Source organism: Anabrus simplex, chromosome 6 (genome assembly GCF_040414725.1).
Source record: "Anabrus simplex isolate iqAnaSimp1 chromosome 6, ASM4041472v1, whole genome shotgun sequence".
Lineage (NCBI taxonomy): Eukaryota > Metazoa > Arthropoda > Insecta > Orthoptera > Tettigoniidae > Anabrus > Anabrus simplex.
This window is the reverse complement of record NC_090270.1, coordinates 228,347,928-228,363,393: the sequence shown is the minus strand read 5'-3', so window position 1 is coordinate 228,363,393 and position 15,466 is coordinate 228,347,928. Positions and strand designations below refer to the sequence as shown.

Genomic DNA, 15,466 nt, shown 5'->3' with positions numbered 1-15,466 from the left:
CTATGGATTAGGAGCAAGCAATCCCCAAGTTGAGCGACTGTTCCAGATGTAGGATGCTAAAAGGTTTGTTTTTTCCACCTATTCAATACATATAAATTTTATAAATTAGGAATTTATTATTGATTCCACTTGAGACATGTTTCGCCCTTCATTGAGGGCATCATCAGTCAAAATATCACCTCAAGGTAAAAAATCAGGTAACTGGTTAGTAGTTGACATGTACAAATTAATACATATTATTAATACAATTACAAAAATTAAGTATGGGAAATAGTTGTACAAAAGTGATGGTTGAACATATAGGTTTATAGATGAAAAGTCAGCATCAATGCCTAAAATTAACATAGTAGAGTTCGGCAGTGGTGCTCTGGAGAAACAGTTGACGCAATCATAGGAAAAAAAAAAAAAAAAAAGTTTAAAAATATTTACATTATAACAATTAAGGGAGAAAAGGTGTAGTGTTCGGCATCAATGTTTGTAACCAAAAATTAATGTCAAAGGTTGGTAACTATACAGTATTTACATTGTTCAATTGAACAGTTGAGATAAAGTTTTAAAATATTTACATTATAACATTCAGCGTAAATGTTTGTAATAAAAACTAATGTCAATAGTTGGTAACTATATAGTAATTACATTATCTAATTGAATAGTTGAGAATTACAATTATATACATAATTACACAAGAGCAGCTGGTGTGCAAGGATAAAAAATTTTCAGTACCAAGTGCGTCCTGAAGTTTTAGAGGTTGGAAGAAATGTCAATGCTAAATCCTTCTTTTTGGTTACAAACATTGACGCCGAACACTACACCTTTTCTCCCTTAATTGTTATAATGTAAATATTTTTAAACTTTTTTTTTTTTTTCCCTATGATTGCATCAACTGTTCCTCCAGAGCACCACTGCCGAACTCTATGTTAATTTTAGGCATTGATGCTGACTTTTCATCTATGAACCTATATGTTCAACCATCACTTTTGTACAACTATTTCCCATACTTAATTTTTGTAATTGTATTAATAATATGTATTAATTTGTACATGTCAACTACTAACCAGTTACCTGATTTTTTACCTTGAGGTGATATTTTGACTGATGATGCCCTCAATGAAGGGCGAAACATGTCTCAAGTGGAATCAATAATAAATTCCTAATTTATAAAATTTATATGTATTGAATAGGTGGAAAAAACAAACCTTTTAGCATCCTACATTCAGTATCTTCAATACGGATAACAATGATTTTTATCACTTGCAGTGTTCCAGATGTACCAGAAGGAGGGCCTTATTACAGCAAACACATATTTCTAGCTACCTTCACATCGCCTCTATACGTAGACCTCAAATGCTGACAGCAGTATTAGGAACTAGATTGATTCCATCACAATTAACAAGTGGTTCAGAAATTCTAAAAAATGTGTTGAAAATATACCCTAGTGCCGATATCAACTCAAACCATAGCTTGCTGTTTGCTTCTATGAATCTCAGGCTGAACAACAACAAGTAGTTCTCAAGAGGCTAGGAGTAACACTAAACAATCACGCAGCAGAAAGAAAAATATACCAACAAGCCATTTTGGAACATACGAGAACATTTTAAATCCTGTATCACATTAGAAAGTGTTTCATCAACAAGTTTGTTCAAGAACAATATTCTCCTATTGACAATATAAAATTAATGCCAATACATTGTATAAATGTTACTCCAGCAACAACGAGAACAAGTCAAATGTCCATAACATAGACAATTATCAACTGCAGAAAATTGTCAATATAGTTAACGAAGTTTTAACGACAATCATACAAGTTAAGCAACACTGAATCAATACAATTAGCCAGATCTCAAAAGTTTTTTATTTTTTTAAATAATTTTAAAGGATGTTCACCAGATGAGTTTCGTCAATAAAATGTTAGACTTAGATAGATTTTAGACAAATATGTTTTAACTTAAAGACATAATTCTATTGTTATATGACTTGTAAAATATTATAAGATTTGTCAATTAGTTTTATAGGCATAATCTTAATCCAAAAGAATTGTTTCATGATCTTATATAACCTTAAGTAAATAATAATTGGCTGATGATGCTCACGAAAAAGGAGCGAAACATGTACCATATAAACATCTTAATAAATACGTAAGTTTGTACTACGTTTTTATTGTATTGAATAGGTGGTAATTAACAAAATTATAAGAATTTGTATCACAAGTAGATCTTCAATACGGACAAAGAAAATGAAATTTATAACCTGCAAAGACTCAAGGAGTTGTGGTTAATGGTTTCATCATAAATAACATCAGGTATGCTGATGACACTGTGCTACTTGCAACCAATCTCCAGGATCTACATGAACCATTTTGTGCTGTCACTGAAGCCAGCAGCACCATGGGCTTGAGGCTTAATGTAAAGAAGACCTAGTGGATGATTATAAGCAGGAAACAAGATGGCATTCAAGGTAATCTCACAGCAGCAAAGGATCAGATCACATGAGTGGCAACATTTAAATACCTGGGATGTCACATCAATGATGACTGGGACCTTGCTCATGACTATGAGATACGATGCAGAATTGAGCAGGCCAGAACTTCTTTTCAGAGACTTAGAAAACTTTTGACAAGCCATGACCTTTCCATTACACTACGGACATGACTACTCCAGTGCTACGTTTTCAGCATTCTGTTATATGACGTTGAGGCATGGACACTAAATGAGACTTTGTGCAAGAAGTTGCAAGCATTTGAAATGTGGACATACCAAAGGATGCTGAAGATACCTTGAACAGCTAAAATGACCAATATAGAAGTTTTGCACCGTATGAACAAAGAACCAGAAATTCTCACTACCATCAAGAGATGGAAACTAGAATACTTTGGTCATATTATGTGGAACAGTAAATACAACCTTTTGCAAGTAATGCTCCCAGGGAAAATGAATGGAAAATATAGTCCGGGGAGAAGTAGGACATCATGGCTCGGCAACCTGAGTCAGTGGTTTGGGTGACAAAGCTTACTCTGTTCAGAACAGCTATGGACAAACAACAGATTATGCTACTGATTGCCAATGTTCTGCGAGGACATGGCACATGAAGAAGAAGAAGAAGAAGAAGAAGAAGAAGAAGAAGAAGAAGAAGAAGAAGAAGAAGAAGAAGAAGAAGAAGAAGAAGGAGAAGGAGGAGAAGAAGAAGGAGGAGAAGAAGAAGGCATAACTTCGCGCCTGGAAGTTTTGCCAAAATATTCTCTAAGAACACTAAGGTGATATAACATAATTGGATCAATAACAGCATCCTGTGGCTATGTGCAGCATGAAGTAGGCCTAAACAATAGATAGCATTGTATGATTATACTAAATCTTTTAGTTTATAGCAGTGAAGTATTTCAACACAATCATTCTGAACATAAGTTTCCACATTACTCATTTCAGACAGCATACAAATGTGTGTCTAACCTTGGTCCTGTTCAATCAATCACCATTGATCTGCATGAGGGCTCTCAGCCAGGTGGCAGATTGCCTATCAATTAAGTTACCTAGTCTTTTCTTAAATGTTTTCAAAGAAGTTGGAAATCTAACTAAATCAATCAATCAATTAATCAATCAATACTGATCTGCATTTAGGGCAGTCGCCCAGGTGGCAGATTCCCTATCTGTTGCTTTCCTAGCCTTTTCCAAAATTATTTCAAAGAAACTGGAAATTTATTGAACATCTCCCTTGGTAAGTTATTCCAATCCGTAACTCCCCTTCCTATAAATGAATATTTGCCCCAGTTTGTCCTCTTGAAGTCCAACTTTATCTTCATACTTCCTACTTTTATAGACGCCATTCAAACCTATTCGTCTACTAATGTCATTCCACGCCATCTCTCCGCTGACAGCTCGGAACATACCACTTATATAAAAATAATATGAGTCACCACTTTATCAATACACTATTTTATTTACTACCAAACTGGTAAATAGGGTCAATACCGGTTTCGACCCCTAGGGGGTCATCCTCAGTTGACACATACAAAATATCTACAAAAAGATCACATATAATGGTTAATGTTTAAAATTCATATGTCATTAAAATGCTGGTAAGTACATCTTAGTTTGGATATGCGTATATTATGGGATGTATAAGTTTGCACTATTTGAGCTATTATGTAGGTCTTCTGTTCCCTTGTATACAGTGTCAAAAGTATTATATTGAATGTAATTCATCCATTTGACAAAACGCTAGTGAATTGACTATTAAGTATATACATTTACTGAGAGGTACATGCTATTCTACTTTACAATTTATATTGCACAATATGAAGTAAAATTATTGCATTTGTACACATATGTTGATATTAAGTCCAATGTAGGGTCTTAAAGATATACTGTTTGGATTTTCAGTATCCTGATTACATTTCATGTAGTGGTTTATAAGGTTTACTTATTCACTTATTTAGTTCAGTTAAATACATAGAAGGACCTTGTTGATTTGAATTCTTATGATTAAAATATTGGTATATGATACCTTGTTGACGTGGATCCTTAATACTAATGTATAAGCTTGTAGCACCTTCTATTCTTGTTTTTTGTCTTAAAATAGAGTTGTGCCTTGACCCTGTTTATTTTGTTAGGTGCAGGCATATAAAAGTCTTGATAAAATGAACCCTTAGGGCTAAAATACCGGTATGAGATACCTGTTAAAATACTTTAGATTAAAAGTACTGATATGTGGTGCTATGTACATATTCTTCAAACATAAATGAGTTTAACATAGTTTGATAACAGTACTGTAGGTTATTATGATTAGTTGTTGTAGTTTAATGGCTGGTCCATTAGAAATATATAAATGTTTACTTGAATAGGACCGAATACATGTTCATGCTGTATGCATTACGAGTGAAATTGCGTAACATTTTGATAGTAATAACTGGCAATTTTGTGGGATACTGCTGTTGTTGTAGCTGGAAATCTTGAATGTTATTAAGAAAGCGTTCTCTTCTTGTCGCGTGTCGTATTCAGGTTGGGTTGGTGACTATTGTGAGATGAAGTACATTTTGGATGTCCTATGTCTTAATTGGGTTGCACGTTGGTTGTATCGTAAAAGCGTGTTGTAGATCTCAACAGACAGCCACACAGAGTGCACGATCTCAACAGCTAACATATATTAATTTACAACTCAAATAGTGCAAACTTATACATCCCATAATATACGCATATTCAAACTAAGATGTACTTACCAGCATTTTAATGACATATGAATTTTAAACATTAACCATTATACGTGATGTTTTTGTAGATATTTTGTATGTGTCAACTGAGGATGACCCCTTAGGGGTCGAAACCGGTATTGACCCTATTTACCAGTTTGGTAGTAAATAAAATAGTGTATTGATAAGGTGGTGACTCATATTATTTTTATATAGTGATACCAATCAATACGGATATGAAGCTTATAAATAATAACATACCACTTAGTCGAGCAGCTCTTCTTCTTTCTCTCAATTCTTCCCAACCCAAACATTGCAACATTTTTGTAACGCTACTCTTTTGTCGGAAATCACCCAGAACAAATCGAGCTGCTTTTCTTTGGATTTTTTCCCGTTCTTGAATCAGGTAATCCTGGTGAGGGTCCCATACACTGGAACCATACTCTAGTTGGGGTCTTACCAGAGACTTATATGCACTCTCCTTTACATCCTTACTACAACCCCTAAACACCCTCACAACCATGTGCAGAGATCTGTACCCTTTATTTACAATCCCATTTATGTGATTACCCCAGTGAAGATCTTTCCTTATATTAACACCTAGATACTTACAATGATCCCCAAAAGGAACTTTCAACCCATCAACGCAGTAATTAAAACTGAGAGGACTTTTCCTATTTGTGGAACTCACAACCTGACTTTTAGCCCCGTTTATCAACATACCATTGCCTGCTGTCCATCTCACAACATTTTCGAGGTCACGTTGCAGTTGCTCACAATCTTGTAACTTATTTATCACTCTATAGAGAATAACATCATCCGCAAAAAGCCTTACCTCCGATTCCACTCCTTTACTCATATCATTTATATATATAAGAAAACATAAAGGTCCGATAACACTGCCCTGAGGAACTCCCCTCTCAACTATTACAGGGTCAGACAAAGCTTCACCTACTCTAACTCTCTGAGATCTATTTTCTAGAAATATAGCAACCCATTCAGTCACTCTTTTGTCTAGTCCAATTGCACTCATTTTTGCCAGTAGTCTCCCATGATCCACCCTATCAAAGGCTTTAGACATGTCAATCGCGATACAGTCCATTTGACCTCCAGAATCCAAGATATCTGCTATATCTTGCTGGAATCCTACAAGTTGAGCTTCAGTGGAATAACCTTTCCTAAAACTGAATTGCCTTCTATCGAACCAGTTATTAATTTCACAAACATGTCTAATATAATCAGAAAGAATGCCTTCCCAAAGCTTACATACAATGCATGTCAAACTTACTGGCCTGTAATTTTCAGCTTTATGTCTATCACCCTTTCCAAAATACACAGGGGCTACTATAGCAACTCTCCATTCATCTGGTATAGCTTCTTCGACCAAACAATAATCAAATAAGTACTTCAGATACGGTACTATATCCCAACCCATTGTCTCCCTTAGTAAATTATTCTAATCCATTACCTAATTCCTCTTCCTACAGAAGAATATTTGCTTCTCTACAGGGTCGAGTATGAAGTGTGATAAAACTTTTTTTCCCTATTACAATTGACTTTACGTCACACCAACACAGATTTTATGGTGACGGTGGGCTAGGAAAGGCCTGGGAGTGGGAAGGAAGCAGCCATGACCTTAATTAAGGTACAGCCCCAGCATTTGCCTGGTGAGAAAATGGGAAACCATGGAAAACCATCTCCAGGGCTGCCGACAGTGGGGTTCGAACCCACTATCTCCCGGATGCAAGCTCACAGATGTGTGCCCCTAACCACATAGCCAACTCGCTCTGAGTGGGCAAGTTTTTATGGACTGGATGCCCTTCCTAATGTCAAGATCATAGGAGTTAATGAGATGAAATGAATAAAATAATTTTGTGTGGCTATTCTAGCCTGGTGCAGATCTTGACAGGCAGACCCTCCGACAAGAGTGGGCAGCATCTGCCATGAATAGGATACAACATGTTATTGCAGTGGAGGATAGTGTTGTACGCAGTGTGTGAGCTGCAGGGATGCTGGGGACAGTACAAACACCCAGTCCGCGGGCCAATGGAATTCACCATTTAAAGTTAAAATCTCCGTCAGGCTGGGAGTCGAATCTGGGGCCTTATGAACTGAAGAGCACTAAGCTGACCATTCAGCCAATGAGCCGGACATTAAGTGAATGATGTGATATATATGATTGTAGGAAGGGAGATGTGATGCCAGCACACAGCCTACTCCAGTCGAATAGCACCAAAGGGTCTGCTCAAGGCTTAATGTTGCCATCCGACGGAAAAATCACCATCAACAACGTCATAGCTCTCACTCCATATGAATACTGCAGAGAAGTTTGGAATTGATTCTAGGCTTTTGACATGTAACCTAGTGATTAGAAGTTGCATACCACCACCTCTCGCACTGGCCAACATTCTAATGGTGAAATTTTTTTTGACCAACAGGAATCGAACCAGCTAACCATGGTGTCAGATACGATGTCTTAACGATCATGGCCACCTGGTGGGTTTGCAGACAATATACAAATATATCAGAATTTGTGACCTCAATGATACAATAAACAGGGAAAGTGTAAAATTTCCCCTCCGCTAAGATCAATAAAGCCAATCAATCAATCAATCAATCAATCAATCAATCAATCAATCAATCAATCAATCAATCAATCAATCAATCGTGAATGTATGAATGATCTGCATTTAGGACAGTCGCCTAGGAGGCAGATTTCCCATCAGTTGTTTACCTAGCCTATTTTTAAATGTTTTCAAAGAACTTTGAAATTTATTGAACATTTCCGTTGATAAATTATTCCAAATTACTCCTCATCCTATAAATTAATATTTTATTATTATTGATATTTGTTTTACATCGCACCGACAGGTCTTATGGCGACGATGGGATAGAAAAGGCCTGGGAGTGGGAAGAAAACGGCCGTGACCTTAATTAAGGTACAGCCCCAGCATTTGCCTGGGGTGAAAATCGGAAACCATGGAAAACCATCTTCAGGGCTGCCGACAGTGGGGTTTGAACCCACTATCTCTCGGATCAAGCTCACAGCTGCGCGTCCCTAACCACACGGCCAACTCACCCGGTAAATTAATATTTGCTCCAATTTGTTCTCCTGAATTCCACTTTTATCTTCATAATATGATACTACTTTTAAAAGCCCCACTCAAGCTTATTTGTTTACTAATATCATTCCATGTCATCTCTCCACTGACAACTTGGAATGTACCACATAGTCCAACATCTTGTCTCCTTACTCCCAAGTCTTACTCCAAGCCCAAAAATGGCAACATTTTCGTTACACTACTTCTTTATTAGAAATCACCCAGAACAATTTGTGCTGTTTTCTTTTGGATTTTTTCTGGTTCTCATATCAAGTGGTTCTGGTGTGGGTCCCATACACTGGAACCATACCCTAACTGGGGTCTTAGAGACTTTTGCCCTCTCCTTTACATCCTTACTACAACCCCTAAATACCATGTGAAGAGTTCTGCAACCTTTCTTAACAACCTCGTTAATATAATTACCCCAATGAAGATCATTCCATACATAGGTACTTACAGTGATCCCCATGAGGTACTATCATCCCATCAATAAAGAAATTAAACTGAGGGGACTTTTTCTCTTGGTGAAACCTACAACCTAACTTTTCAACTCGTTTAAGTTACCATCAAACTATTGTCTGCTGTCCATCTCAAAACACTGTCTGGGTCTCTGTGTGCTGCACATGCCAATATTCTCTTCTTCCTAGTCACTTCCCTTACTTTCTCACATGAAAGCCAACTGTTTACTAAACACCCGAAGGGTACTTATTTATTATTGGTCTGCACGTCATAGGTAATGACAAAACCCACTGGTCTAACATGTGAGAATGCATAGCATAGAGCCACATAGTTTCATGTAGACCACTGGCCTACAGCACAGGACATTTTTACTGTTTAAGTTAGTAGTCGATAATGAAAACTAATCTGTGTTGAAATCGTTGCCTCTATGTATAATAATGTAAGGCAACAGTTGAATCTAGAAGTGATGTCATATTTAATAAATTTCAGCCAATGGCAGTGTCTCTTCACTCATGATGAACCGTAACTTTAGAAAAGGCTTCACGACTTATATTTTGCTGCTATAAAGATGAATATATTCGTGAGGTAGGTTGGTGGGTCCCCAGAATTGGCAATGAATACTTTTCTCTCTTACATGTTATATAAGGTAAGATTTCAGAGATTTACATGCCTAAACTCTGTACGGTACTTCATACCGAGGGGAATCAAATACGTCCACCCAATTAATGATGATGGGATCTCAGTTACTGGTACATCATTTTATGGAAGTACACTTAGACAATAACAACTCAATATTATCAGCCTCCATAATGGAATGATCTATTTGAACTAGTGGACCAGCTTACCGACCTGTGGCTCCAATCCTGCTACTACAGCATAGGCAATTCCTTGGGGAATCGCTGTAAGTCCAACTGTCAGGCCTGCTAATATATCTTGAACAAGGAAGTTTAAGGTGTATGTAGGCAACCATTTCACTATGGGTAGCTTTCGTTCTAAGAACGACTTGCTGCATATCTTTCTCCATTTCTTCTTGAAGAAAGCAGCAGCAACACCCATATCTTCATAGGACCTTGATGGACTGGATCTTTCTCCTGGAAATGTCAGAAAGTAACTATTACATTGAGCGTGTGGCTTACGGGCACCTGATACACAAAGTAGAGATAAATAAGCCGGTAAACATTCATAACGTGCTAATTAGAATAACCTCACCTGAGCCTTCCAGAAGTCTGCTGTCGCAAGCATCCATATTATTTATTTTTAAAGCAACTTCGATACGATCAGTGTTTAAAGTTGAAGGCATCTTGCCGACTGAGTAGTCTGTGGGCATGTTTGTTGCATGTCTCTGTACTTACATAACAAATGGTCAGAAATGAACGGTAATGATATCCCTGGCCTTCAACAAGTAGGCCTACCAATTTTCTTAGTTCCATGTTGTATCTGAGTTTATACCCGAAGATAAGTGCGGAAATATTCTTAATTAGGTGCATAGAACAAAAATGATTTAAGTCTTTCTCATAAGTTACTGACTGGTTCAAAGTGTTACGAACAATTATGGTTTTAAAACGATCAGGTACAGACCGCCTCTAGCAATTCAGGCATGACATTTATTGCAGTCTCACACAGTTATCGAGAGTAATTCACCTCCCACAGAACGGAAATTAATATTGATTATTCTGAATAAATAATACTGTGCGCGTGTCAAAAAAATAAACAATAAACATAAACAATACATGAGAACGAGGAAGAAATCGACCGATTAACGAAATAAAAATAAATACAAAACACAGAAACAAAACACTTGCTCGTAGTACAAGCAGTAGCCAACAGATGGCGGAAGCATATCCTTAACACTCGAAGAATCATTTATTATCCGCACACTTTATCTTGGTGCATTTACACTCTAGTGCTGAATCGGTCGACCTCGGCGATCTTCGAGATTCGTACTGGCAACCTTTGAAACACAAACTATGAATCGCTTAAGCATCGTTGTGCGACATCTGGCGTACACTTTACGTACTAGTACTGTTGTTGTTTACACAACAAAGCCAAAGTATAGAATTCATGCTAGGAACAAGATTCGCATCGAGAAATGTTTTATAATGTTATATAATGTGTATGTGACATAGTTGTTGGCTTAAGATGATAACTTTAGAAATTTCATATCGATCGATCATATTCTCGATTCAATTCAGATTTCATTTTCATTCGGTTGGCAGCACCAGGCAGCATTATCGATACCGGGACAGCTCCCTCCTTACTCCTCACCCCCGTACACAAATGCGCCAAGATAAAGTGTGCGGATAATACTTGTATAAGTTGTGATGGTCGTGTTAGAATTGCTTTCTTGTTTCTTTTCTTTTTAGAAATAAGTTGTTTTAAATGTCAATTTTTCGTTTATTAATTGGTCTTTGGCCTAATGAGTATTACATACAGGACAGACAAGTAACACTGATATGTAGCCTATGTACATACAGGACAGACAAGTTTTACATTACGTATAATAGGTAGCCTACACTGAAGATGTCTTGCTACAGCCTACACAGGTGTATAGTTTTCAGTAATTTCTACAAGAAAATTCTGTTCAATGTTTGCATAAACTAGGGTCGTCGATGTCTATGACATATAATTTATATTTTAATGTCACTGTCCTCAAGTTGGTGTTAATGATGCGCTGGTTGCAGTAGGAAAGTAACCCCTGTAGACTTATTGGCAGTGGGTGTTCCTAACTTCATGATCTTCGAAAACATCACTTTCCCTGCTACATGAAATTTTGTACACTCTCTAGGATTAGATTATTTAAGTCTGTAACCACGTGGCGTCGTATTTACACACTGATGATTCGGTGGATGTGCCCGGCAGTGGCGCCGACTTTGGGGGGGGGGGGGCGGCAAGACGTCTTCTGGCCCCCCGAAATGATCTTAGGGGGGGCACAGTGTGCCATTGTGTCCCCAAGAAAAATTCTCCTCCCAGGTGTTAAGTCCCCATAAACGTGGAGTTCGGTAGCCTTTGGAGGCAGCTAAGGCGTTACCCTAAATCTGGAGATAGTAGATGGTTTTATATCAAGAAATGAGATTAGAAAGCGGACATTACTTCAGAAAACAACATTTCTCAATGGAGACTATTATGGCGGTGCATCTGGTGGTATAGATACGGTATTCACATTTCGTATCATAAAATGCATAATATACAGTACGGTAATAGGATATTTATGAAGAAAATGTATTTATGAAGCAAGTTCATTTTTTAAAAAATTTGCGATTGTTTTTGATAGCTTCGTGTATATAAAACAGGCAACAGGATCTTCCACAGGGCATCTCTTTTAACCGAATCAAAGGCTTTGGCAAGATCTATGAATGCAGTGTACAGAGGGAGATGTTGTTCTTTGGATTTCTCCTGCATTTGTCTAGCACAGAAGATCATATCTGTTGTGCTGCGATTGGGTCGAAATCCACACTGAGTTTCAGGTAAGCAGTCTTCAGCAAGGTCTTCAGCGAGAGGCATCAGGCGGTTGGATAAAATTCGAGCGAGTATTTTCCCAGCAATAAACAGAAGGGTAATTTCTCGGTAGTTACCACAGTCAGTCCTGTCTCCCTTTTGAAGATTGTAACTATCAGAGCATCTCTGAGACCAGGAGGTATTGTTTCAGTGTTCCATATTTTGGCTATGAGCATTAGGCCTCATTCACAATGCAAACGTAACCGTAAACTTAACGACGTAACGTAACCGTAAAATTAACGTAAAATTTGTGGTATTCACAATGGAGGAACGTAACATTAACGTAAAGAGTACACAGCAGCCAATCAAAACACTGCCATGTTATTTAGTACGGAAGTCAGGTTTTGGGCTATCTCGCAGTTTTATATTTCAATACCACGATGGAATCAAACAACGTGGTAGTGGAATTCATATTACTTCAAACATCTATTGCTTTGCTCCTGGGAGTTGTGTAGGCCTACGGTACCTGAAAAGGCGATCTAAACAACGGTGCAGAAAATGGGGTTCATCCCTTGAATCAAAGAAGGTTATCTCAGGGCGATTTCGGTAATCTACTGTAAGAAATGACCCTCATCAGTTCGTTTTGGACATGCGGAAGCCTGAACTGTTTGCCTTTCTTACGATTTGCTTCCCCTTTTGTAATAAAAAGAAATGTAAGATCTCCTTTACCGACATCTATGACCCTATCTACCACACCCCGATGAGATGTTTGGATCTATTTGTTTGGATGATATCGTTTTCGTAAACTAGGAGTCCGTCATAATGTTAAGAAATATACAGGGACACTGTTTTATTTATGACAGGGATTGTCTCCCGTCCGTTTGCCAGCGCTGCGAGCTTGTCTCCCGCCATTTATTGTCAGATTTCATTACTACAGGATATTAATTTCCACCAATTATTTTTCGGGACAGCGTATTTGTAATTCTTTTTCCTTCTATCATACATAGCCTATACACAAAGATCATTTTGAAAGAGAAACACGTATTTCGTCGAAAGAAGTCATTATATCGTGCACAACACACAATGTTTACCTCTGCTCTGATTGGCTGGTTCTTAAAGTTAACGTAAAATTAACCGCAAGAGCTTGGAGTTTGCAATCCCTTAATTTTACGGACTCGCAGTTAAGTTTACGTCGGCGCATTGTGAATGGATCCATTAGATAAGATGGCCGCTAACTTCTAAGTTAACGTTAATTTTAAGTTTACGTTACGTTACGTTTGCATTGTGAATGCGCCTTTAGTGTATGTTCAGCAAGAATTCGTCCACCTTTCTTGAAAAATTCAGCAAGAATTCCATCTAGTCCGGCAGCTTTATTAATTTTGAGCTGTTTAATAGCATTTTTCAACTTCTTGTAAGGATGGAACTTCACCAAGATGAGATTTTGTAGGTTTTGTGGAATTTTCAAGATTTCTACTATGTTGATCTCTGGATCCTTGTTCAGTAGTTCATAGAAATGTTCTTTCCATTGTGCCTCAATGGAATTGCTGTCTTTTAGCAAATCTCTATATTTAAGAGGGTTTAGTCCTTGAGCTGTTGGGCCATATACGGTTTTTATCATGCTGAAAAGAGCTCTATTGTTGTTAGTTTCTACTAGATGTTGCATTTCTTGAGACTTCATCGTCCACCAACTGTTTTTCAGAACACGGGTTTTCCTCTGAACATCTGCTTTCGCTTCTTGATATTCTCGTTTCTTAGAGAGTGAACTAGGATTGATCTGCCAAGCTTGATGTGCTGCTCTCTTTTTGTCTATTAGAGTCTGAATTTCTTGGTCATTTTCATCAAACCAGTCTTGGTGTTTGACCCCAAGGTGTCCTACCGATTCTTCACCAGCTGATAGTATTGTAGTCTTCAGTGTTACCCAGTGTTCTTCAGTGCTTTCAGGATATTCATCCGGCAGTTTATCGCCTAGGAGTTGTTGAAATTTTGCATTAGTGCTATAATCCTTGAGACGGTCGGTGTTCATTTCAGGTCTCGTAAGTTTTCTTCGTTTCCTTCGCTGCACGTGGATGTGAAGGGTCATCGTAGACCGTATAAGTCGGTGGTCCGTCCAGCAGTCGTCAGCACTTGTTAGAGCCTTTGTGATTAACACATCGCGTTGATCTCGGGCGCGTACAATTATGTAATCAATTAGATGCCAGTGTTTTTGACCGTGGATGTTGCCATGATGTTTTAAATTTATCCTTCTGTCTGAAGAGGGTATTAGTGATAACTAGATTACGCTCTGAGCACTTCGTCAGCAGAAGGGTTCCATTAGAGTTGCAATTCCCTACTCCCTCTTTTCCAATTACTTTGGGCCATAGCGTTGAGTCTCACCAACTCGCGCATTGAAGTCGCCCAAGAGAATGATTTTGTCAGCTTGGGGTATTCTTATTAGAAGTATGTCAAGTTGGCAATAGAAAGTTTCTTTTTCATCTTCTTCACAAGTGAGGGCCGGGGCATAAGCACTAATTACTGTAACTCTTTGCTTGTTGGTGAGCTTGAGGCGTAAGCTCACGAGTCTTTCATTTAAGCCGGAAGGAAGTTCATCAAGGTGAGGGACAAGTTCGTTTGCAATGGCAAAACCAACACCATGGATGCGGGGCTCATGAATGTTTTTACCTTTCCGGAAAAAAGTGTATCCGCCTCCTTGTTCTTTAATTTGTCCTTCATCGGGCCTTCTAGTTTCACTCAGTGCTGCAATATCGATGTTAAATCTTTTTAGTTCACGAGCCACGATAGCTGTTCTCCTTTCTGGCCGATTAGCTGTATCGTTATCCATTAGAGTACGGATGTTCCAGGTTGCAAAATTCATCTTTATTTTCTTTTGACCGCTTATGGCGTACCCTCTGGGCGCGGTTTCCCAGTCGGGTTGTGTTGAGGCTGACTACGTTTAGGGCACCTTACATAGATCCCTCCCCATTCAGGGTGAGCAGAGTGGTTCCTGAATAGGCCTGCTCAGTCACGCATACAGCACACGAGTTGCTTTACAGCCTCTCCTCAAGTAAAACGGCGATCACACATTCGTTGTCTACGTGCCGGTTTGTCACTAGGAGCTCCCAGACTACACAATCCTGCTCCCGTCACAACTCCCCGATTGCCGCAGGACTTGTAGTGTATGTGCTGAGTTCTTCAGAAGACGCCTGTGCGTGACATCTTTTAGTGTGGGAATGCTGCTGCATTATTTTCTGAATATCTGACTACACACCAAGAAACTAACAGACACGAAAGATACCGTCAGACTGACGAATGCGCG

The 15,466-nt window shown here is 38.3% G+C and overlaps 1 protein-coding gene across 9 annotated transcripts in view; it reads right to left on the bottom strand.

Annotated features, from left to right (window-relative positions):
* Positions 1-15,466, bottom strand: part of LOC136876368 (sodium-independent sulfate anion transporter) — a 128,247-nt gene that overhangs the window by 69,113 nt on the left and 43,668 nt on the right. For 4 of the 9 annotated variants that reach the window (XR_011018466.1, XM_068228405.1, XM_068228404.1 and 1 more), the window contains exons 1-2: positions 9,949-10,440; positions 9,589-9,830 (exon numbers count right to left, since the gene is read on the bottom strand). The exons of 1 other annotated variant lie outside the window; for it this stretch is intronic. Coding sequence is in view for 6 of the 8 variants with exons in the window: in XM_068228405.1 (XP_068084506.1) it covers positions 9,589-9,830; positions 9,949-10,066 (360 nt within the window). In the remaining 2 variants the exon portion in view is untranslated. Of the gene's footprint in view, positions 1-9,584; positions 9,831-9,948; positions 10,441-15,466 lie in introns of those variants that run through there. 4 more of the 9 variants (XM_068228408.1, XM_068228407.1, XM_068228406.1 and 1 more) reach the window with 2 other exon arrangements.